We start from the raw sequence: 21,299 nt of genomic DNA, 5'->3' as shown, positions 1-21,299 counted from the left end.
CCCCAACAATCAGAAGGAGCCTTGCATTAAAAAAGGTTGAGAACCTCTGGTTTAAAGGACTGTTTATTCTATCACTATTAGTTGCCCTTAAACTAGTGTTGTTGTGGTGAAGTTTGAGTATTTGCAGTGCACTGGATCACCTGGACACGTATAGGGAGACCCCTTAAAGGGACTTATAGGAAAATACAGATGGATGTTATTACAAATACTGAATGGGAATGATAATTTATGTTTGCAGGAACTGAACTGAAGAAAATGTGAGATCTTTTTGCATGTTCTATTTTTTTAATTATTTTTAAAAATTAGAGAACAAAAACAATTGACTTATAAAGACCTGATTAATAAAGAGCCGCAGTGAAAACATCGAATGATTCCTGTCTCTATTCTTCCTGTTTGCAACAGGTTTTTATCATCTGGTATGAGGCCCATATTCTTTTGTAAATCAGTAATAGAAATGCGTGATTCTTTATGATAGGTATATCAAGAGACATTCTCATTTTATATGCAAAATCATCCCCAACCCAGCTCTGGATATCTGCAAAGCAGCTGCTTTGGACCGTGACCTTTATCCTCCGTCAGATTAAAACAACCAGTTTCAAAGGGACTCTTACTTTTAACCACTGATTTATAGTATAGTGGGAGAGGAAACGTGTAACTGCAATTTAATGGAACTTGAAGGTTTGGAGTTCTACCAGTAAGCTAGTGACACTTAGTGGTTCTATGTGATATTGCATGCTTCATTAAACAGCAGAAGAATCCAGTAAAATACAATTCCTGTAAGAGACTCCTGCGATTCATTGTTATGTAGCTTTTTATTCAGAGTCCAGACATCCTGGGTTATGGGGGCTGAACATGGGATGAAATGGTACCGGTCAACAGGAATGCTCATTTTCCAAAAGGTTGTTGAAAAGAGCAAGTTCAGTGAGTTATCTGGATTCTTTTGATGAATAAAAAACACAATTACAAGATTTCCTTTATATCATTCCTTGGTCCTGGAATAAATTCCCATATCACAAATATAAAAAAACGAAAAACTTAAGGGGAGCAGACGTAACCTATGTAGATTGTTAAGGAAATAAAGAGCATTAGAGCAGCCACCTTTGATTGTATTTTTACCCCGATCTATGCATGATCAAAAAATATTTCTAATTCTGGTTAATTTAACTCAAATTTGAATGAATCCCCTTTTAAAAAAAAAAGTAAATATCCCAGAACCCCAACTTTCCAGTGTTACGTTTGTATTTACCCACAGAAATAATAAGGGAATTATCCTGAATGTAGAATGGTAATGGGATTTAAACAGGGGACATTTGGAAAACCCATTGACTCTTCTAATGTTTACATTCGAGAAAAATGTGCAAAAAAGCAGGGGAAACACAATATAATTTAATCTCATCTTTTATTCGATTAGGTTGTCATGTAAAGCAAGTTAAAAGATGGAATCATTTATTGACCGCCCCTCAGACGCAGGACAAGATGCAGGGTGGACTCCTTCTGGATGTTGTAGTCGGAGAGGGTGCGGCCATCTTCCAGCTGCTTGCCGGCAAAGATCAGCCTCTGCTGGTCTGGGGGGATGCCTTCCTTGTCCTGGATCTTGGCCTTCACATTCTCGATGGTGTCGCTTGGCTCGACCTCCAGGGTGATGGTCTTGCCGGTGAGGGTCTTGACGAAGATCTGCATGCCTCCACGGAGACGCAGGACAAGATGGAGGGTGGACTCCTTCTGGATGTTGTAGTCGGAGAGGGTGCGGCCATCTTCCAGCTGTTTGCCAGCAAAGATCAGCCTCTGCTGGTCTGGGGGRATGCCTTCCTTGTCCTGGATCTTGGCCTTCACRTTCTCGATGGTGTCGCTTGGYTCGACCTCCAGGGTGATGGTCTTGCCAGTGAGGGTCTTCACAAAGATCTGCATGCCTCCACGGAGACGGAGGACAAGATGGAGGGTGGACTCCTTCTGGATGTTGTAGTCAGAGAGGGTGCGGCCATCTTCCAGCTGTTTGCCAGCAAAGATCAGCCTCTGCTGGTCTGGGGGAATGCCTTCCTTGTCCTGGATCTTGGCCTTCACGTTCTCGATGGTGTCGCTAGGCTCGACCTCAAGGGTGATGGTCTTGCCGGTGAGGGTCTTCACAAAGATCTGCATGTTTGCTCCTAGGTAAAAGATATATCAAATCAGGATTTAGTACAAAAATAAAAATTTGTGAAACAAGTTATTTTAAATTGCTAGCCATTTATTTTATAGTTACAACTATTAAAATAGATTATAAGAAGAAGCGCTGGAATTACTAAGTTACGATCGTGATCAAATGAGAATCGCACTTTATTAAATATATTAGAATATTCCATTTATGTGAAGCTCTGAACCGTCAGCGGCCATTCCGGTCCCAGCGCCATTTTGAGATCATACTGACCTCCCCTTTGTTCAGCTGACGTTACTCCCTAATGGACGATACTAGAATGTTGACTCATTGCCAAAGCTAACATTAGCTTACCATGAAATCGACGAGGAACCAATTCGACGTTAACGGTAAGCAACCCATATAATGATACAAATATTGTAGCTAAACGGCTCGATTGTATTGTGAAGATTTAACGTCAATTTGAGGCAGACTGAAGTATTGTTAACGTCTGCTTCAATTCTGTCGAGTTACTCTGGCAATGGTCACCAAACAACGACTAAAAACATTGGCTGTATAAATAATTTAAACTATAGAATTGATACAGCCTGAAAATAGGTACTTACTTGTCAGAAACGCAGTTAATATTTCGTCTTATGCCTGAAGCTGCTGCTGCTGCTTCTTCTCGCTTCCTCTGCTTGAGAACTATACTGCAGTAGACAACGCTGTGTTATATACCGGAGTCTGCATACGTCATCTGTCCTTATATCCGTCCGCATTTCAAAGTAGTTCCCACTGCTCCGAATCCCACTATTGTATCGTGACAGTATTATTGTATTTAACAATCAAACGCTTACTCACAAACGTAAATATTTAGTCAAAAATAGTCTGATTGAAAACGATATTTTGACATATCTTACGCGGCGGAGTAATATCTCACCAGCTGGCTGTAGAATTTTCTCGAACGACCGTAGCAACAGAAACCATCTCCATGCCTCCGATTGGATCGCAGGATTGTTTGTTTGAACAACGATTGGTTGCTGTGTCACAGTCAGTACGGTTTGATGACTAAAGTTACAGTTATGACTGTCGGGTTATGAAACAGATGATTACGATAATTATTCAAGACCTAACGTTAAGTAGATAAGGTGATGATGATAGTGTAGCCTTACCCACACATTAGCTTTTCCACGTCTTTCCTCTTTCTGTAAAATAGTATATCATACCAATATTGTTATATGAGGAACTCATCTGACTATGCATTCATGTGACTCGAAAGAGGGACGTGTGCAGATGGGTATTCCGTTGAACTTTATCAAACGTGTCTGTTAACAGATGGAAACGTGCTACGACAGCGACCTAACCTCATTCACTAAGCCATATCCACATCAGGTGTCATGCTACACATACCATCTTAATAAAGGATACATTCGTGATTTATATCCAACCTTAACACCACTGCAAAATATGTTGATAAGCAGAATTAGCTGATATTGGTTATCTGCCAGGCACACAATAAAGTCTTGACCTAAATACTGAAACATGGGATGTTTAAGTATAAGGTAATTAGAATTGACTAGTGTCTACATGAGTCTGTCTGAAAATAAGTTCAAATGACAGCAAAGTTGTTGTAGAGTGAAAATAGTGGGGACGGCTGTGCCCTTTTTCTGCTTATCAGAATGTACATACTGCACAGAAAGTAGATTTGGCAAGTCACCTGTCCTATGAACTCACAGCACTCACAAGCACATTGTGTACACGTGGAAACACAATTCTCACACACTCCTAAGGCCTCTCTCAACATTATGTTTCCTTATGTTTCCAGCCTTGTAGGCCCATTGTTATTTTTCCGTGGCTCGGGCTGTATAACTAGATCGGTTCATAGGAAGGAATGTAATGGTCGTTTCAGATTTGTTTCCCATCTTCCTTGTTATTTTTCGTTGTTGAGTATTTATTCCGTAGGCAAGATATTCACAGGAAAGGGCGTGATCTTGTTCTCATGAGCATTGAGTCTCAATGCCAGGCATGTCGACAACGCCCAGGTGAAACTGGAAAACTGGTACAGTAAGTTTTTGTGTCATGTGTTTACGTGATTTATCTCCCCACTTTTAGCTCCCACCATTATCACACACAACTGCTGCACTGTAATCTAAATTAAATCAAAGAGCAAAAGCTCAGATGAGGGTCTGTAGCCTACTGGGATCCTATATTTTGGGTCATGATACAGCTGGGAGAGTCCTAATATATGTATTTGGGTCACAGCATTCCCTCGCCCTACCCCTCCACCACCCCTGTCATATGACACCCAACCCGTGACGCACTACGCCAGTACTTTCCAACACAAAACTGGGCGTCTGGCTGAACTAGTTTAACCTCTGAGGAATGTGTTTGTGCAAGTCTGCTGTACTTTGCCCTGCCCCATTGCTTGGAGTGATTATGGACTGCCTCAAAGTGTTCCAGTAAAAACAATCTTTCAAGCAGGGCATAGTCCTCGCTGATTACTGCGGAAGCTGACTCTATTATCACATGAAATAGAAGTGTCTGTGGCTCGGGGCAAGAAACTTGAGGTGCCCACCTTTTGAATTTGATTGTCACATTCAATGATCACGTCAACCGCTGTGAATCGGTCAAAGGCTTGGAGGCTTCTCATGTAAATGTGACCCTTATCAGTGGTGGATTGATTAATTGGGTTCATTGTGTTTTCTTCAGCAGGGTCATTGGAGCTGTTTTTTCAGGCGGGACATTCAGTTCCACGTCAGCAGTTTTCACAATAAACGCATCACCAGTTTCATCATCAGCCGTCATCAGACACCTGATCCTTCACTTGTTCACATCGACGTGACTGAAGTAAGGCCTCTCATCCCAGAATAGTCCTATATGAACATATGTGTCCATCGTGATGGTTTGTTGTTGTTCTCTGTACCCACAGGATGGATCTCGTGAAACACACGGGCGGCTGCCACTGTGGGGCTGTTAGATTTGAAGTCTTGAGTTCCCCAGACCTCCATGTTTTCCATTGCAAGTACGGATATTAAATTCAATTACATTGTGTCACTGTTTTAAATTACAAATTACGTTTGTCAAAAAGAAAACAAGGTTGTTTAAGACAAGTACATTTTTAAGTTTTGGTTCATCCCATCACGTTAAGGAGACTTCAAACAATACTTCGCTGCCTGTACACTTTGTATCTAATCAATATAAACTCATTTGTGTCTGTTTCTCCAGCTGCAGCATTTGCCAAAAGAAACAAAACCATCATTTCATTGTTCCAAAAAATCTCTTCACACTCTTAAAGGTAGCAAACTCGAGCAAAAACCTTGGATACAACTGTATATTTAAGTGAATAATTGCTATTTTTCTTATCTTCCCAGGGGTCCGATAATCTGACCACATACACGTTTAACACTCACGTTGCCAAGCACACCTTCTGTAAAACCTGTGGAGTTCAAAGTTTCTACACTCCACGCTCCAACCCTGATGGATATGGTATGACCGCAAACACAAGACAGTCACACCGTTCTCATGTGTTTTCAACTTACATTCTGCTGTGTTTACTCAAAACTAACCGCCCCGCTCTACTATATTTGTGGCATTTGGTATTTTCACAATGAGAGAAATATGTTCTATAATGGATCACAGTGTTATAAGCAAACCACCCTTGTAACCTAATATTGTGCATTATGGAGCCATAAGTTGTCAGTGAAATGTGCTGGAGACAATGGACTGGTGTGTTCACATGTAACTAACGGAGCTGTCCTTTGTTGCTGGTGTTTTCTCCACAGGCGTTGCTCCGCACTGTCTGGATCCGGGTACCGTCCGCAGCATCACAGTGGAGACGTTTTGTGGTGAGAAGTGGGAAGAAAGCGTGCAGGCTCACAAGAGCATCAGAGACATGTCCAAAAACACAGCTGAGAGCGAAACTAAATAACACCACCGTGATGTAAGAATACATTTTATTATTCAGCAGTCTAACAGAAATGCTGTACAGTATTTTCAACATATGAGATGAAAAAAAAGCTCAACTCATTCAAACCCTAGTGTTGTTTGTTTTACAGTGTAAAGACAATAAAGACGCTTTTGAAGCAACAAACGAAAATGTCAGCTTTGTTTTCGGAAAATGCTTATGAAAAAATGTTCAGGCTACTTTTAGCCAATGAAAAAGATCTTTATTAACAGTGAGCAAAACAGCTCATCATGTAAACTAAACTCGCTCCTACCACAGTAATCAGGGAGTTAGGCAGCAGGACACCTACAGTAACACAGTGACAACTTAATACACCTTCAGGTTCTTTGGTCCTTGTGGGATCATTTGGAATGTGTTGACGAACATGTACCGCGAGAAGGTGATGTAGAGGTAACGAAACCACAGGAGTTGAGAGCGGTGACAAAACATGGCATCCTGAAAAGAAAAGGTTTGTCTGATGTTAGTTAAACCCAGTTATTGCGAGATCCTAAGTAACAGCAGATAGTGGTCAAAATCTATCCACTGCTTAGTGTAAATGTATTTATACCTTCATATAAAAATATTAGCTTGATGACACATATCCTCAACTGCAGCGTAGTCGCTCACATTTACAAACTTTATCTCTTCTCCTGCCTCTTCAGCACATATACTGCATGAAGCCTCGTTAAAATAGACGGGGACCTTGTCTTGCCAACAAACTGTCCTTTTGGAGGCTTACTTTGGCCCGCCTGTAGCCCTGTGAGCCGATAATACAGCGGAGGCACGAGGGCAGCAGCCAGCTGAAGGGGAGCTCCAGGAAGGAGACGTACTTCCTGAGGAGGCCAACGGTCACCAGGGAGAGCAAACGGCAGTCTGGGAGGACAGACAAGAGACCCAGTTAGCTGTTAATATGTTATATGTGCACTACAGCAGCGGACCGTTCTCTCAACTAGGCTGGTCTCTCAGTTTGTTCTGAAACTCCTGTCAGTAACATACTACAATGTAATACAAGGACACGTAGGCTGTTCCTCCTGTGAAGCATATATACTGTAATTGTATGGCCCACACGGTCAATATGGTGCAGAAATGTTCAACTATGACCTTTGTCATGCAGCAAGAGTTTGTGGGGCGCCAGAGGCTCGGTAAGGAGCAGCGAGCACAGCCAGGCGAAGGGGCTTATTACAATGACGTTGGGCCTAATTCTCTCCCGCCTCCCCTAGAGGCTACAGTAAGAGCCAAGTGTAAGTGCTAAGTTAATATCTGCCCGAAAAGAGAACGTACAGAGCCGGCACTCACACCGAATGTAGGCCATATGGTGTCAAGGCTCTGTATAACATCCCTAAGACCTCTTGCTCCGGTGAGAATGGGTCTCCATGCCGTGTAGTGAGATGCTATCAAAGTGCAAATGCGTGGTAATGAATAACCAGTGAGCGTGATTGATGACAGACCTGCTGCTTTTGAGGTTGCTCACTGTGGGGATAAAGAGGGGCCCGGCAGCTCGAAGATAAAGCTTAAATAGTTAAAGGCAAAGTTTGCTGTGGCCTCAGGACTCGGGTGATAAAATCTCCCTGTCATTCAACAGCAGCAGTGCAACCGTTCGTATCTCATGTATGATTAACCGCTTCTTATCGCGTCTACTCAAACTTTAATGCGGGTGTGCTCTGTAACCGGCAAAGTAATGAGCTCTGAGTCTGTTGTAGCATGTTGCCTCCTCTCTGTCCTACTTTTACTTCCACATAAATTTACATGGAGGACGTCATCATTAGTTGAAACTCAAAGACCAATTGGCACACGTTTTGATTTTGCCTCGACAGTAGACGTGTCGAGAGCCAGATGCACTGATTTTAACATTGGAGACTGAAATTAGGAATGAAACCATCATATCTAGTTTGAGGTGAACTATCCAGCCAGCCTTATGTTGCCACCAGCAGACCAAAATGTTTGGAGGAGATGCGAGACTCATGCAACCCTTTTGAACAGCAGAGGGCGCTGTACATTAACAAAAAAAAGAGTCAGTGTTTACAGCAGTGTTCTCTAAAACACAGACTGGAGGGGTGGTGCTACTAATGTGAGGAAGTCATTGTTTGTGCTGCTTAATACTTAATATTTGACTTTTTATCTGAATATTCACATAGTGACCAGTAAATCCAACCTGTGACACTTTGGTCACAAACTTTTCAAAAATATGAACCTCTTAAAAGTTTTCTTTTTTTGACACACCTACCATTGGGTACTTGTCCGGTGAAAGCGAGATGGCTGTAAAGTGGAGAAAAGCAGAAAATGTCAAAGAGGCAAACGTTCATTGTGGTCAAAGAGATGCTACATGTTACTCCCAGGGTTCGTGTTGGCGACCTCTACAAAAGAAATGACCACGGTGTGATGTTTCTACCTGCCGACATGTAAGTGAGATTAGAGTTTTGGATATGCTGATTACAACACAAGTGGGTGAGAAGTCAATGACTGTAAGCCCACAGAAAAAGGCCATACAGTAAGCCCTGCTACTGCTGAATATCTACCACTGTGTGTGTTTCAGGTCATGCTGTATTGAGTGCTGGAGGTTGTTTTTTTTCTGTGAGGCAAAAACATAATTCTCCATTTCATGTTCCTCTGTTACTACAGTAACTCGTCTTTAAATCTTGGTAGGAGTCAAAGTTTTCTTCCAAACTTGCATTTCCAAATCCGATCGCTGTTGACGAAAACAAAACAAAACTCAACAACAACCCATTGAGCTCGGAGAAACTAGTTCACGGCCCCTCTGGGATACCAGCCTGATGGGAATCATGAGATGTGATTGACAGAGGGCCGTGCAGGCTCAGTGAGGGAAAACCCAGTGACCAACACGGCAGGCAATTAGGGCGCAACGTGGGGACGGCGGCGTACACTTCACGGTGCAAAACCAACGGCCTGATGCAACTTGCGCGGTTTGGCCTCTCCAAACCAGAGCTGCCCTCCCACCTCACCACTTCAGGGACAGGATTTACTGCTGCTCTCTGGGAGCAAAGCCGAGTGCCTCTGAGGACTCTGTTTGGACGACCTCTCAGCTATGTAACAGGCCGATTCTAAAAAAACATGGTGTGTGTGTGTGTGTGTGTGTGTGTGCGTCTTTGTGGGGAAACATTTGGAAAGATGGATGTTGATGCGAGTCCAAATGTTTTCCTGGAGACTGTTTTACGATTGTGGAGTGGGCTGGTTTCTGTGTGCGTGTGTAAGCCACATAATATCCCTGAGGATGGCATCTTTAAGTTGAAAGTCTGTATTTCCTGATGACAAAGCCTTAAAGTTCAGTCAGTACCTGACAGCTTTATGGATGGCTGTGTGATTGGCATGGCCACTCACTCCGCTCCCATCGAAGGTCAGCACCTGAAACAACAAAATATCTCACTGTGTGGGTGAAAAGCCAGAACCTGGGTATCTAAAAGTGGATTTAAATAAACGGAGGCAGAAGATTTTTCTTGGGTTAGTGGAAGGGCTTTTCTTTGCCTGACTGTGGAGCTGCTTGGCAGCTGACAACTGATATTTAAAAGCCTTTTTTTTCTCCCCTGTGCGCATGCTTGCACAGCAGAGGAAGCAAGTGAAAAAAACAAAAAGAAATCAGGTCAAAGGGAAAGAAAGAGTGCTTGACTAAAGACTTGGCATTTGTTATGCTCAGGCGTATTCTACCATGACTATGTCATTGCAATCAAGCCTAAGTTTGAGCTCCCAACCACATATTATAATGAACAAGTGAACTCTCGCCTCATTCTTGTTGGCTTGTGTATGGAAAAGCAAGGGAATGGCCCAGTGTCAGACCAAGGAAACAAGTTATTCATTAAGAGCAGGAAGAGTGAACTACTTTTTTTTTTACTTTGTTTATCTCTGTGTGCTTTTGCTGAATGCATTTGTTAGATAAGACATGTTCCCCTGGCTTACTTTTTGGTCTGGAGGCATTTTTTGCTGCTCAGCCTGACAGGAAGGGAGGAGACGGTGTGTTTGTTTGTCGTCGTTGATAACAAAAAGAGATCAGCAACTACAGCATAGAAGCACCCAGCTGTGTGTGATCATCTTCCCTAAAGAACTGTGGGCTGCTGGGTTTTTCGTTTTTTGCCCCAAGCTGCTGTATTTTATAGTTTGAGAGTTTGACTTTTTGTGCCGTTGTTGAGAATGAGCGGATGAAAATTCTTTAAATCTAAATGAACCACATTCCCATTAGCTAATAGTGCAGAACTGCACCGGGGCAGATAAGAATCTCTGTGCAAACAACACAATTGAGTACAAACTTTCCGCTGCAGCAGAGATGTCCCCTCGTGTTGAAGGGAGGTTCAAGATACAAAAAAAAAAAAAAAAACACGCTGGCTGACAGGATTATTACGCAGACCACAGTGAAACTTGGATAATGAGCTCGAGAGCTGTGGTGCCAAGATGTAAAAAAACCAAAACAAAATACATGGGTTTTTGTACACTGAATGGCATTAACATCAAACAGGAAATAACAGAAAAACGACTGTTTCTTAAAGGCAGAGCTGAGCATACCATGTTGAAGGAGTGAGCTCTCATGTGCTGCACAATTACAGAGGAGACCAGTGAGACGCTCCATTCTGCTTTGGGATCGTCTGGAAGTTTTCTGAAGGGGCAAAAAAACAAAAACAAAGGGACTGGTTATCTAGTATTACAACAGTGTTTTACTGAGACACAAGAGGGCATTGTGTTTGCATTGTAACCTCACTGTAACTGAGAGTCAACTGTACACAACATAAGCCTTCCTTTCCGAGCACCAGATTTCTGTAGTGCAGATTTAACCCAGCGTTTGAAAAAGGGCTGTTATAGAAAGCAAACACGAGGGAGTGCTGGGAAGCCCGGTGGGTGGGGGGGGTTAAGGGTCGGACGGCCCTTAGCATCGTCTTCATCTGAAACTATAGCCTGGAGACAACTCGGAGCGTACACATCAAACATCCCACTTGGCCGGCTCAAGCTCTCAGCCTACTAAACATGCATGGACTCTCTTTTTTTGGCACAAATAATAACTGCTTTTTCTTCTCAGTTTAGAAACTAAAAGGCATCGCTTCGTACGGTAGTTCAACGTCCCCCTTGCCCTCAAGAGAAACCAGCCACAAAAAAAGTGATTGAAAACATAACCAAACTCACTCAGTTCACATAAAAAAAAAAAAAAGTCCTGCGGGTTTCATTGGAAGTGGAGTGGATCCAGTTATGAGAAACACAACCAACAGTTTGAAACACTAAACTGTGGGGGTTTTGGTTTGACAATGACGTGATGTGTTGGGGTAGCACAAGGTGGCGTGACAGTGCATATATATATATATATATATATATATATAAAAAGTATATATATAAAAAGTGGGGGTAGGTGTGTGTGGGGGTGTCGACAGTTGTTCCCCTCCCCTTCTTCGCTAACAATGAGCCAGGACAGTTGAGCTGGTAGGGGGAAGTGATGGATTAGGCTACAAATCTATTGGGCTGCCAGTGATGTGAGGGTCAGGCTTTGGTGTGAGGGGCAGGGGTCGGCTATGTCACAGGGAGGAGGGGTGGGGGGGGTTCAGAGATAGTTTAAAACAGTCTTTCATAGAGTGAATGGACTGTTGTGACATGTCGTAAGGATTGTGTGTGTGTGTGTGAACCGGTATACCGCCCAGCACTAGTGTGTGTTTGTGGTTTAGAGTAGGATGGCACAGTTAAATGGAATCTGAACCAATGTTAAATGCTGCCTAAATTAATAAAACACAAGCTTATTGTCCTAATTTGTCTGCTTTAGACTGAAGGCTGGTGAAAACAAGAAGAGGATTTTGTGAGAATTTGGCATAAGCGCATGAATATTAAGTATCTACACTCACGCACTATGCAGCTTTTTCCGCTCACTTGTATTTATTTGAGACATTTTGCCTTCTAGTTCAACAGCCGCCGCTAAGCACAAGCCTGCACCGAGGGGGAGGAGAAAAACAAGCTAAGAAAAATGAATAAAAGACACAAGACACCTGACCTTTCTCAAGCTGAATGTGTCAGCTTTGCCATGGCAACAGTGCAAAATGTCCTAAAGTAACCTCCCCAACTCCCCCTTTTGTAGCTTTGCATGTGGATGTTTAATTGCTTACAGGCATCTGTATGCAGTTGTTGAACTTTGGCCCAGTAAGGGGATTCGGTGTACGTGTGTGTGTGTGTGTGCGTGTGTGTGTGTGGGTGTGTGTGAGAGGGCTTGTTTAGTCTGGTCACATGGACCACAGGCCTGTGAAACTGCCAGACGTCTTTCCACACAGTCAGATTACGTGTCTTGCCTGGAATGGCTGAGATGCCACTACAAACTGACAGTAGGCCTACGCCCACACTGTAATAAGGCAGTTACAACCATAGTAACTGCACCGATACACACGCATGATGTTTCACAATTATGAGTGGTTGCAGTTTTTTTAAAATTTTTTATATTCACTCATCTTGATGTAATAAAGTGTCATGAAAACAACCACGGAAATAACACCGTTAACCACGGAGATGATTATTTTAGTGTTGCATTGGATGCAAGTTGTGCAGAGAAAGAGCAATCTAATGTGCCAGAGTGACGGTCCGTTGCGGGCATATGGGAAAAGCTGCTGTTTGACAATGCGGAGGCCAGCGGGTGACAAATGTATCGAGGATAAAAGCACAGCCAGAGGTCAGCGGCGAGGCTGGAACATCCCACCACTATTTACTGCGCCCCGCCATTGCCCTTATCATTTGGCTAGGGCTACTTTTTTTTACCACTGATCAATGTATTTAAACCCTGTGTGGGGATACGGTGTCAACGAACACCGCTTTTAGAAATAAACTCGATCTGAAGTGTGCTGTCATGAACAGAGTCAAATTAAAGTTGGAAAGAAATGAGATGGGTGAGCTAGAGAGAGGATAATGTAGTGAAGAAGAGGTCGGATTTGCACAGTGAGCAGCTATACTCGAGTCCAGGGTGCAGACAGAGGTCAAGCCAGTGCAAGTGGAGAGGCAGCAGAGCGTGCTCAGATCGAGCTTGATCACAAAGGCCCCAACATGCACTGGGGCCCCAGATACTGTCCACACAGCTGTCCTATTCAGTGAGCATTAAAGGGAAAATCCTATTTTAAAACTGAATTCACGTGTTACTCCTGTTGATTCCGCGGGCTACGGTTGCGACTGGGCAAGTCTCGCCCAGATCGTGAAACGTAGCCCACACTGTCTGCTAGACTTTGGTTGTGAAGTTGAGAAAAACCAGTGGCTCTGTCACACTACCCTGATGAATGAGATGAAAGTACAGTAGCCTCAGCCTAGACTGCAATAAAACACACATTGACATACATCTCGTCTGGTACTGACTGCTTTACTTTTGCTTATTTCTAATGCAGTTTAAAATACGATATCTTGACGTCACTTCTCTCATTAAGACAATGTCAGCCTACACTGCCTTTGCTGCGCATCTTGACGTGTTACCGCCACCTGTGGATCATTGGAATAGTGTGAAACCATGAGCAGGGTGTGTATCGCATCACGTGCGTCCTCATGCACAAGATAACCAAAACAGGGACCCATTCATAGAAAAACAGCTCCCTGCGTTTAAAAAAAACTCCTCCAAGAAAGAATGTGAAACGTCATTGCAAGACCAAATGACTCATTACAATGGAGTTTATGCAAAACTGTTACAACAAAGTGAACAAGTGAACTAAAGTCCAACTTAGTGGACAGTGACAAGTGTGGAGGCTGACTCTCCAAGGTACAGCACACTTCCTGGTTTGCATTACAGAGAAATGATACCCATCTTGGCATAAACTTGAGCCAAATATTTTGAGAGCATAATCTCTGAGGATCTGCTCCAGGTTTCGTCACATAAAAATATCCCGTCTTGAGCCACGGTGTTCATATTCATAGCTATTGAGCTCGTTGTAGACATGACATTATCTTTGACGACTTCACAGCTTAACACTAGAGACCATTGACAAAATGCACAGACATTTTTGTTTCTATTCAAAAGTAGACTTCTACTCTATCTGAGGTGTAAACATGAAAAAATTGACCGGCTACCAAATTCTTTGTGCACAATAAAATGACCAGTGAGAAAAAAAGGGAGAGGTCAAGACATTGGGTGGACATCTGCACATAATTGGGCAGAGAAGGTGAAGAGCAAGGCCAAAGTGTGGCTAGCCATGTACAGACACACAAGGAGGGAAAACTGTTTGGATTGACCTACATTAGCAGTGCTCCGCGCATTGCCAAAATGTATCCCACAGTCCTTGGTAGTTGACTTCAGCAGACATGGACAAGAGGAGGAGGAGGAGGAGGAGGAGGAGGGGTGGAACAGAGAGGGGGAGCAACGACAGAGAGAGAGGGAGAGAGCTTGTTTGGGAGTGCGTGGGGCTCTCAAAGTGCTGATTAGGTGTGTGTTTTGGGCAAACAACAGAATACACAGAAAGGGAAAATGGGCTACACTCCAGTTCAGCAGAAGTGCAGACAGCACCAAGATCAAAGTTCAGCTACATTCTGTGTGCACAAGATGATAACACTGTAAAGTCTGTGTGTGTGACCACACACACACAGACACACACACACACACCTACAATGTTCTCGAGGGCAGACGACCTGGGTAGGCTGCCAGCTTATTACTGTGAGTTCCAGATAGTGCCAGAGTTCATGCAGCTCTCCTGGTGAGCCAACATGTAGAGACTCACATGTAGGCAGCCCCGAGGTTCTTAGAAACTCAAAACATTTTCAAGTGAAGCTGCAGGTTTGATCCACTTGAAAAAAAAAAAAAATCCCCCCTTTGAACATCACCTTTTACCACTACGTTCTCTGTAACTTGACCTCGCCAACAGAAAGAGCCAGGAGACTGAAAGTCCTACAGCTGCATCAATAGCAAAAACGCAGACGAAAACAGAAGAAGAGCGAGTTTCCCAATAATTTGGCCGACAGTATTGTTCAAAGTTCTGGCTCCCGGTTCTGCTCGCCGCTTTGATTGTGAAATGATAATGGTTATGAGTGAAGACCGTTTTAACTTGGAGGCATTTACAGACACACCGAAAGAACTATAGCTGTTTCTGTACATCTTTTACAGCATTCCACGGTGCTCAGTGAAGTGATTTTAAAAAGTCTGATTTTACATTTGAACTGTCATGTTCCTGCAACAAAGCTGGAATGTGCAACAATTGTTTTTGTGCCATTAAGTAAAATGTTGCAGGCACAGATAGGCTCAAAAGTTTGGCAATACAAGAAACACTTAACCCTAAAAAATGACAAAGTCTGAGGCCTGTTTTCAGCAAATCTGAGCTACCTGGCTCAGCAGCTATGAATGAATGAATGAGGTACTGTATTTGGGTAGCACCAACATATTTAATTCCGCACTGAAGAGGCAAAAAAATTATGTTAATTAGCCCTGTAGTCATCCAAATGCACTCAATTTCCCCTGTAGAGATCATTGACACTGAATAATCCAGGTTTGCTCAGAACCAACAAACAGCCCAGTGGTGCAAACATTACAGGCTAAATCAAATCGTCATAGTTCCATGAAGGACAACTTTCTTTTTTAAACTAAATTGTGAAATAAGTAAATAAACAAAAAAACATAGTTTAAGATGGCTTTAAACTGAATTTAAAAACATGCTTTACTATACTCTTCAGAGGTGGATACATAAATAGATATACAGTATTATGTAGATAGATGGATTGGACTGATTCTAACATGCAGACACTTGACTTATGAACTGAGGGCAGCATAAGCAGGTTTTCAACATTAAAAGGCACACAAATGAAATGTTGTACTTTGCATGTTGTGTATTTAGTGCAGACGGCTGCTTACTTATGGTCTACTATGGTGATTCTGGAGTCTGGTATCCCCAACACGGCACAGCTGTTGAGAAGTTCTTGTTTGCGCTGAGCTCCTTGATTGTAGTAGTTTCCTGTACATATTGGGAGGACAAGTTAGGCTCTAAATATACCGTGATGACAGGAGGATCTAAACGTAAGTCTAAATTATGTTTGGGTGAAACATTTCCAATGATTTAGAAATACCAAATGTTCTTTAGCTATGTAAAATGCTCCTCTAACATCAGTTAAGTTGGATCTAAATAAAATACAGTGCTGCACAGATGTGATTTATGTTTAATAGGTTTTAATTACTTTCTAAAGATTACATTTGTAGTTGTATGTAGCTCATCAATAATCATAATATTAGAAACCCCTTGTTTTTTTTCCAACATGATGGACACTAATATTTTTAGGCATTTCCTACAGAAGCTAGTTGCTCTGGACATTTATGTTATTCACTGTGTGTGATTGTCAGATTGCGCTGCTTTACCCTTCTTTTCAATCATCCTTAAACCTGAGACTGATTATGGAAATGCACACTTTAGGATTAGACGTGTATGTGAGCTGCTCTTTCACATTCCTTTACTTGTATACTTTCCAAACAGTTTTTTGTTCATTCACCTAGTAAGGAATTCATGTATGAAAAGCGTGCTGAAGTTGATCTTGTGCAAACAATAATGTGCGGTCACCATACCTGCGGATAAACACAGCAAATGAACGTTGACTTCTAACTCAACGAGTCGTACGATCGTTGGCGCGAAGAACATACATTCATCATCCGGATGCGCAGTTACGATCAGAGCGCTGATGTCGTCTCCGTTCATTTCTCCACTTGATAAAACATTCATAACACGTTTCAACGACTTCACCAACGACCGCCGATGTCGATAGTAAATGCATTTTAGCCAAATCAGATAGGATAAAACTATGAAGACAACGATGTAAACACTCATTATTTTGACCGTTGCCGTAAACAATCCGTGTGAAGACAAAAGTCTAACATGGGAATGGTTCCACGTGTAAAAACACATCTACAGTCTGTCTGATATACCGTACGTTACCCCGTCTTTGAAGAATTGCATCAATAAAGTATTATAATTAAGTACAACAAAGTAATAGCTGCCAACGTTTAGGCCCACAATAGTGTGTTTTACTCACTTGAGCTTTCTCAGTTCATTTGAGTTTAAAACAATTTATAAGGAGAACAAATACATTAATGTGGTACATAATATTTTTGAATAAAGAGGACCTTTAAATGTTGAGAAAGTTATACAAATCAAACGAAATGTGTTTTTGAAAAGTGAAAACAACAAACTCCAGGTACGTTGCCGTGTTTGAGGGGACGATTTAGCTGTCACACCGCTTTATCCTTACAGGTATATAAATAAAAATACAAAATTAAAATGTGACGTATTTATGAAAAGGGTTATACAACAGTCCACTGAGTCTCTAAATCTGTCAATTATAGTTTATTGTACGTAAATATTTGTTGACGAATTCCAGTCCCCCGTGGATTCAACCGAGCGAGGACAATTTATTTTACCCTGCTAGGACATCGACCGACAAATGCGGCGCAGCCTTCAGTCTGCCCAGTCGTCCACATCTCACAACCCGCGGATTTACAATCAACAATTGACACATATTTCTACACAGGGATACATTTCTCTCTCATCGGTATTTTTTCTAAATATGGGGTGAGTACATATCGCTGATAAGCAGCAAAGCAACACGTCTAATTAGCACGCAATTTAAGCGCTCCGGTCTACGATGAAAATCTGCCTTGCAAGATGGCGACGTGGTTGAGAATTCAAAGGTGAAATACAGGCTAAGTTAGCTAGCTAGCGACAACAACAACATCGTAGACGTTGTCTTATTACTCTGTAATGTTAAAGTAGCGTAACCTTTTAAGCTGACGTTCATTATTGTGCGTGCTTTTGGTGCATTTCCGGAAGAGCTCTGTTGTGGAAATAGACCCATCCCCCAAGATAAACTACAAATCCAATTGCGTTTACATGACAGGATGGTGTTAAAAGACAACAATAACAACACACAGGAGCAGTATTTATCGCTGCTAGGCCGTGTATGAGGCCATGAAGTTCACCACGGCTACTGGGTTTGCGTGGAAACCACCAGAGACCATCGCTAATGCTTTCTAAAATTAACTGGACGAAGAACTTCAGCGTGTAACGAAAAGCTAACTAAACATAAGTCCTTCTTTTGCCTGAAACTGCACGCCTCTTCTTTCAAAATGCATGGAACTACTTTGGAAAATACAATTAAAATAAATAAATTTAAAGGACAGATGTAGGGGAACACCCAGGAGCGAATGTACTGTAGTCACAATATGTTTTAAAGTAACGTTACATTCATGCGTCGTGTCAAAAGATATGAGAAAGGGACAAAGTGTAAACTGAAAAGGTCCATTCATTGATTCCTATCATGAATTTCTTTGCAAGTTATTACAAATGCAAGGACAAAAACTGAGGAACAGGTTGTGGATAGTCAGGTCACTGACCAGAGCTGCAGCAGCTGCTTCTGATGCTAAGCATATTCATATTATTCAGTTGCTTTGTATATTAAAAATCAGGGATTTGATGTCTTGCAAACCAGGGAGAGTGTCAGGCTTGAACCCAGGAGGCCTGCTTTTTTTTTTTTTCTTCATTTTTTCATTGGGAGCGCAGGAACAAATAATGTATTTATAAAGACCTCCATGTGACAAAATCCTCCCCAACAGCACCAGTGCAACACTTTTTTTTTGTTTCCTGCCTCATTAATCGTCAGCCATACTGGTGTATATTCGGTCATCACCCCAGAGCTCCTAATTTTTAAGCATTCATTTGATTTAATTTAGTCATGTTGTCAATTTCAGTTGATTGGTCAGTTATCCTTTTGGTCTATCAACTTAACCAAAGACCCCCAAAGTTATGTAGGAGTAAATTAAGTTAATAAAAGAACAGAACAGGCAGCTGAAGTGATGCAAAGTGCTCTCTCTGAGCTTTTCTTTTGTCGTTTTTTTTAATTGCTCCTCACATTTTGACAATTTGCTTTGAGAGGATGTGTTCGCTCTTAGTTTGGCTGAAAACCAAAAGTTACGGCTAAAAAAATGAGACTTTGCCTCACATGCAGTGAAGAACCAGATCCATGACCTGTTTGGTGTTTGTGTAGAAAACATAACCCTTCCTTTACTGCTTTTATGGTTTACAAATTTATCATGCAAAGTTGTCATTCTAAATGGGTAAAGGCTCTTTAATTTATGGAGGAAAAAAAAACATCCTCAACCACCAGGCACAGTCAATGTGGCTGGCTAGGTTTTTTTTTTTTTTTTTTTTTTAAACTAGTCACTGATGATATTTTTAGTGTCACTCTTGAAATTGTGAAAGTGGATCTCAAATTATGGGACCAAGCGCACTATGTGGCCTGCGGATTGAAATAAAATAACAGCTTCCCACCCTGGTTATGGTGGCAACGGTTGGTGCTTTTCCATCCCTGAAGTTAGCATCATGATGTCTTGGCATTGTGGCCATGCTGTAAATCTTGCAGACCTAGAATAAAAATGCCTGAGCCAGCAGAACACAGACGATATTTTGGATCCCTGTGACAAAAATATCCAGTGATGTGCGTGTGTGTGTGTGTGTGTGTGTGTGTGTTTTCGGTTATTTAAAATAGTATTAAAATAGTAATATATTTTAGACCACTGTAAAGAACAAAACAAAATCCAGACTGGTAACAAATTTGACAGTCGAATCAAGTTATCTCAGTTATCCATTTTCGAAGAACAGGCCCTGTTCTTTCGACCCACAGAGATACTGTTTTGGTGTTTTCCAGAGCTGCAGCTGCACAGCATTATGTCGTTTTTTAATTTACCAGTTGTTCAAAGATCACCCTTGCACTTTTGGTTTCAAAGCCTTGATTTAGATTGGTAAAGTAAGAGCTAAGAATGGTGTATTTTAGATTTGATTCTAATTTATTACACCTACTCCGGTAATAAGAAGTGACCTCAGCAGAGCCGTGCTTTAGGCCTGCACTCACCTGCATGGAAACAGAAATATTTAAGAAAAGTGATGCTGCACTTCTCTGTCTTTTTGTCCAATAAGTTCAGTGTTTTTAACCTACATACTATCAATAAGATTTGTGGCGCTCCCTCTTGCAGTGCTAAGTTAATGTAGTGCATCCTAACTTGATAGCATACCAGACGCTCAATAGACTTCTACTCTCTCTGACTGATGCTGCAGCACCATGCTGTATTTCTAGTTTGATTTAATGTGAGTTGTCTGCGTCGTTTTCTTAGATTCTTTCTCAATACATTCTCTGTTTCTGTCTTGGTCCAGGTGGTTTGTGTCTCCAAACATGGTCTAGCTAAAATCCCTGAAGCAGCAGCAGCAGCAGCACTGAGTCAGGATGTCCAGTAGCTCGGGCTACCCCTCCAGCCAGGGGAGCTTCAGCAGCGAGCAGAGCCGGTACCCGCCACATTCTGTCCAGTACACCTTCTCCGGCTCGCGCCACCAACAGGTAAAACTTCCCCACCACAATGTTGTATTTGAGTTTACAGCCGCGTTTTGTTTTTGTCTTAATTGTGCCAGCACTGTCGACACTGTAGGCTTTTGCGCGTTGACTTTATTTTACTTCTATGAGTAATAATTATAAAAAGTAAAGAACTTTTCTAAAAGTTAGACAGTGTTTTACAGTGAAAGTAGTGACAAATGGCTCCATCTTGGATCCTGAGGTCTAAATTGATCTTTTTCTGCTATTGAGTGCAGGGTTTGACTTGAGGATTTAAAGAGTCAAAACTAATTAACCATATTGGTACTGTACAAGAAGCACAGTTACTAAATACAATGAAATGGTTACATTTGCCCGTTTGTTTCGTGCTACATCTTTCCTGTAGTTTCCTACCCATCACTGGGTCAGGGTTTAATTCAAGGTAATCTGTTGTGATTGTTGTGTCGTCCCATCTTGACGAAAGATTCGAGCCAGATTGAGCCAGATTTTCCAATAAAAGCATTTGGACTCGGGGTCACCGTTGACCTCTGCACGGAGCAGTACCGATGGTTGCTTGGAAGAAGAGTTCGTTGCATTGAAATGCACTAACGAGTAGAATTTGGGCTCATGGGATCAACCAGTTTATTTGTATTAAATCTATGAACATTGTAGGTCAATCACGGCAGAAGTTCAGAGATATTTGGGCTGCGTCGTAAATCCGTGTTGGCGGTTAAGCTGAACAGGTAGCGTGTGTCTACTGACCTGTTCATGGCCGATCTGCAGCTACGCACGGAGTCTGTGGTGCCGGCTCAGCCGAGCTCGTCAGGATCGTGGTTTCAGTCTCTCGGTTGCCCAAACCCAGCTGCAGCAGCATGTTCAGTACATCGACAACCTGCTAGTGAAACGTTGCTGTTTTTTACCTGCTGTGGAGCAATACTACCAGTGTTTGTATTTTTATTGACTGGTTTTATTCATATTTAA

At 42.1% G+C, this 21,299-nt stretch overlaps 4 protein-coding genes across 10 annotated transcripts in view; 2 read left to right on the top strand and 2 right to left on the bottom strand.

Annotated features, from left to right (window-relative positions):
* Positions 1-1,382: 1,382 nt before the first annotated feature.
* On the bottom strand, positions 1,383-2,842 carry LOC116388870 (polyubiquitin-B). Its single transcript, XM_031857152.1, has 2 exons — positions 2,737-2,842; positions 1,383-2,144 (listed from the first exon to the last, which is right to left on the bottom strand). Exon 2 carries the CDS (start codon positions 2,134-2,136, stop codon positions 1,447-1,449), a length of 690 nt encoding a protein of 229 aa, XP_031713012.1. The 5' UTR covers positions 2,137-2,144; positions 2,737-2,842; the 3' UTR covers positions 1,383-1,446.
* Positions 2,843-4,288: 1,446 nt separating this feature from the next.
* Positions 4,289-6,856, top strand: cenpv (centromere protein V). Of its 3 annotated transcripts, none has more exons than XM_031857154.1 (6): positions 4,289-4,677; positions 4,823-4,957; positions 5,040-5,132; positions 5,336-5,405; positions 5,482-5,596; positions 5,893-6,856. In XM_031857154.1, exons 3-6 carry the CDS (start codon positions 5,041-5,043, stop codon positions 6,036-6,038), a joined length of 423 nt encoding a protein of 140 aa, XP_031713014.1. In that variant the 5' UTR covers positions 4,289-4,677; positions 4,823-4,957; position 5,040; the 3' UTR covers positions 6,039-6,856. The 3 variants fall into 3 exon arrangements, with proteins under 3 accessions (XP_031713014.1, XP_031713013.1, XP_031713015.1); XM_031857153.1 differs by having other exon boundaries at positions 4,820-4,957; XM_031857155.1 differs by having other exon boundaries at positions 4,820-5,132.
* pigl (phosphatidylinositol glycan anchor biosynthesis, class L) lies at positions 6,284-16,876 on the bottom strand. Its single transcript, XM_031857151.1, has 7 exons — positions 16,534-16,876; positions 15,832-15,931; positions 10,563-10,653; positions 9,346-9,413; positions 8,278-8,309; positions 6,793-6,926; positions 6,284-6,509 (listed from the first exon to the last, which is right to left on the bottom strand). Exons 1-7 carry the CDS (start codon positions 16,868-16,870, stop codon positions 6,381-6,383), a joined length of 891 nt encoding a protein of 296 aa, XP_031713011.1. The 5' UTR covers positions 16,871-16,876; the 3' UTR covers positions 6,284-6,380.
* A 516-nt stretch (positions 16,877-17,392) lies between these two features.
* The window catches only part of ncor1 (nuclear receptor corepressor 1), a 51,450-nt gene continuing 47,543 nt past the window's right edge, over positions 17,393-21,299 (top strand). For all 5 annotated transcript variants that reach the window (XM_031856912.1, XM_031856915.1, XM_031856914.1 and 2 more), the window contains exons 1-2: positions 17,393-17,533; positions 20,168-20,348. In XM_031856912.1, coding sequence (XP_031712772.1) covers positions 20,238-20,348 — 111 coding nt within the window. In that variant the 5' untranslated portion in view covers positions 17,393-17,533; positions 20,168-20,237. The remainder of the gene's footprint in view (positions 17,534-20,167; positions 20,349-21,299) is intronic.

The sequence above is a fragment of the Anarrhichthys ocellatus genome, unplaced genomic scaffold (assembly GCF_004355925.1).
Source record: "Anarrhichthys ocellatus isolate YVR2014 unplaced genomic scaffold, GSC_Weel_1.0 scaffold18, whole genome shotgun sequence".
NCBI classification, from domain to species: domain Eukaryota; kingdom Metazoa; phylum Chordata; class Actinopteri; order Perciformes; family Anarhichadidae; genus Anarrhichthys; species Anarrhichthys ocellatus.
This window is presented reverse-complemented; position numbering and strand designations above follow the sequence as displayed.

Bases quoted from the DNA above. Each gene is read 5' to 3' on its own strand.
- cenpv (XM_031857154.1), top strand. From the start codon at position 5,041: ATGGATCTCGTGAAACACACGGGCGGCTGCCACTGTGGGGCTGTTAGA. The intron at 5,133-5,335 runs GTACGGATATTA...CTGTTTCTCCAG, and splicing joins CTCCATGTTTTCCATTGCAA to CTGCAGCATTTGCCAAAAGA. The intron at 5,406-5,481 runs GTAGCAAACTCG...TTATCTTCCCAG, and splicing joins ATCTCTTCACACTCTTAAAG to GGGTCCGATAATCTGACCAC.
- pigl (XM_031857151.1), bottom strand. From the start codon at position 16,870: ATGTGTTTTTACACGTGGAACCATTCCCATGTTAGACTTTTGTCTTCA. The intron at 10,654-15,831 runs GTAAGCAGCCGT...TTGCCCCTTCAG, and splicing joins ATCACCATAGTAGACCATAA to AAAACTTCCAGACGATCCCA. The intron at 6,927-8,277 runs GTAGGTGTGTCA...CTGTCCTCCCAG, and splicing joins CACCGGACAAGTACCCAATG to ACTGCCGTTTGCTCTCCCTG.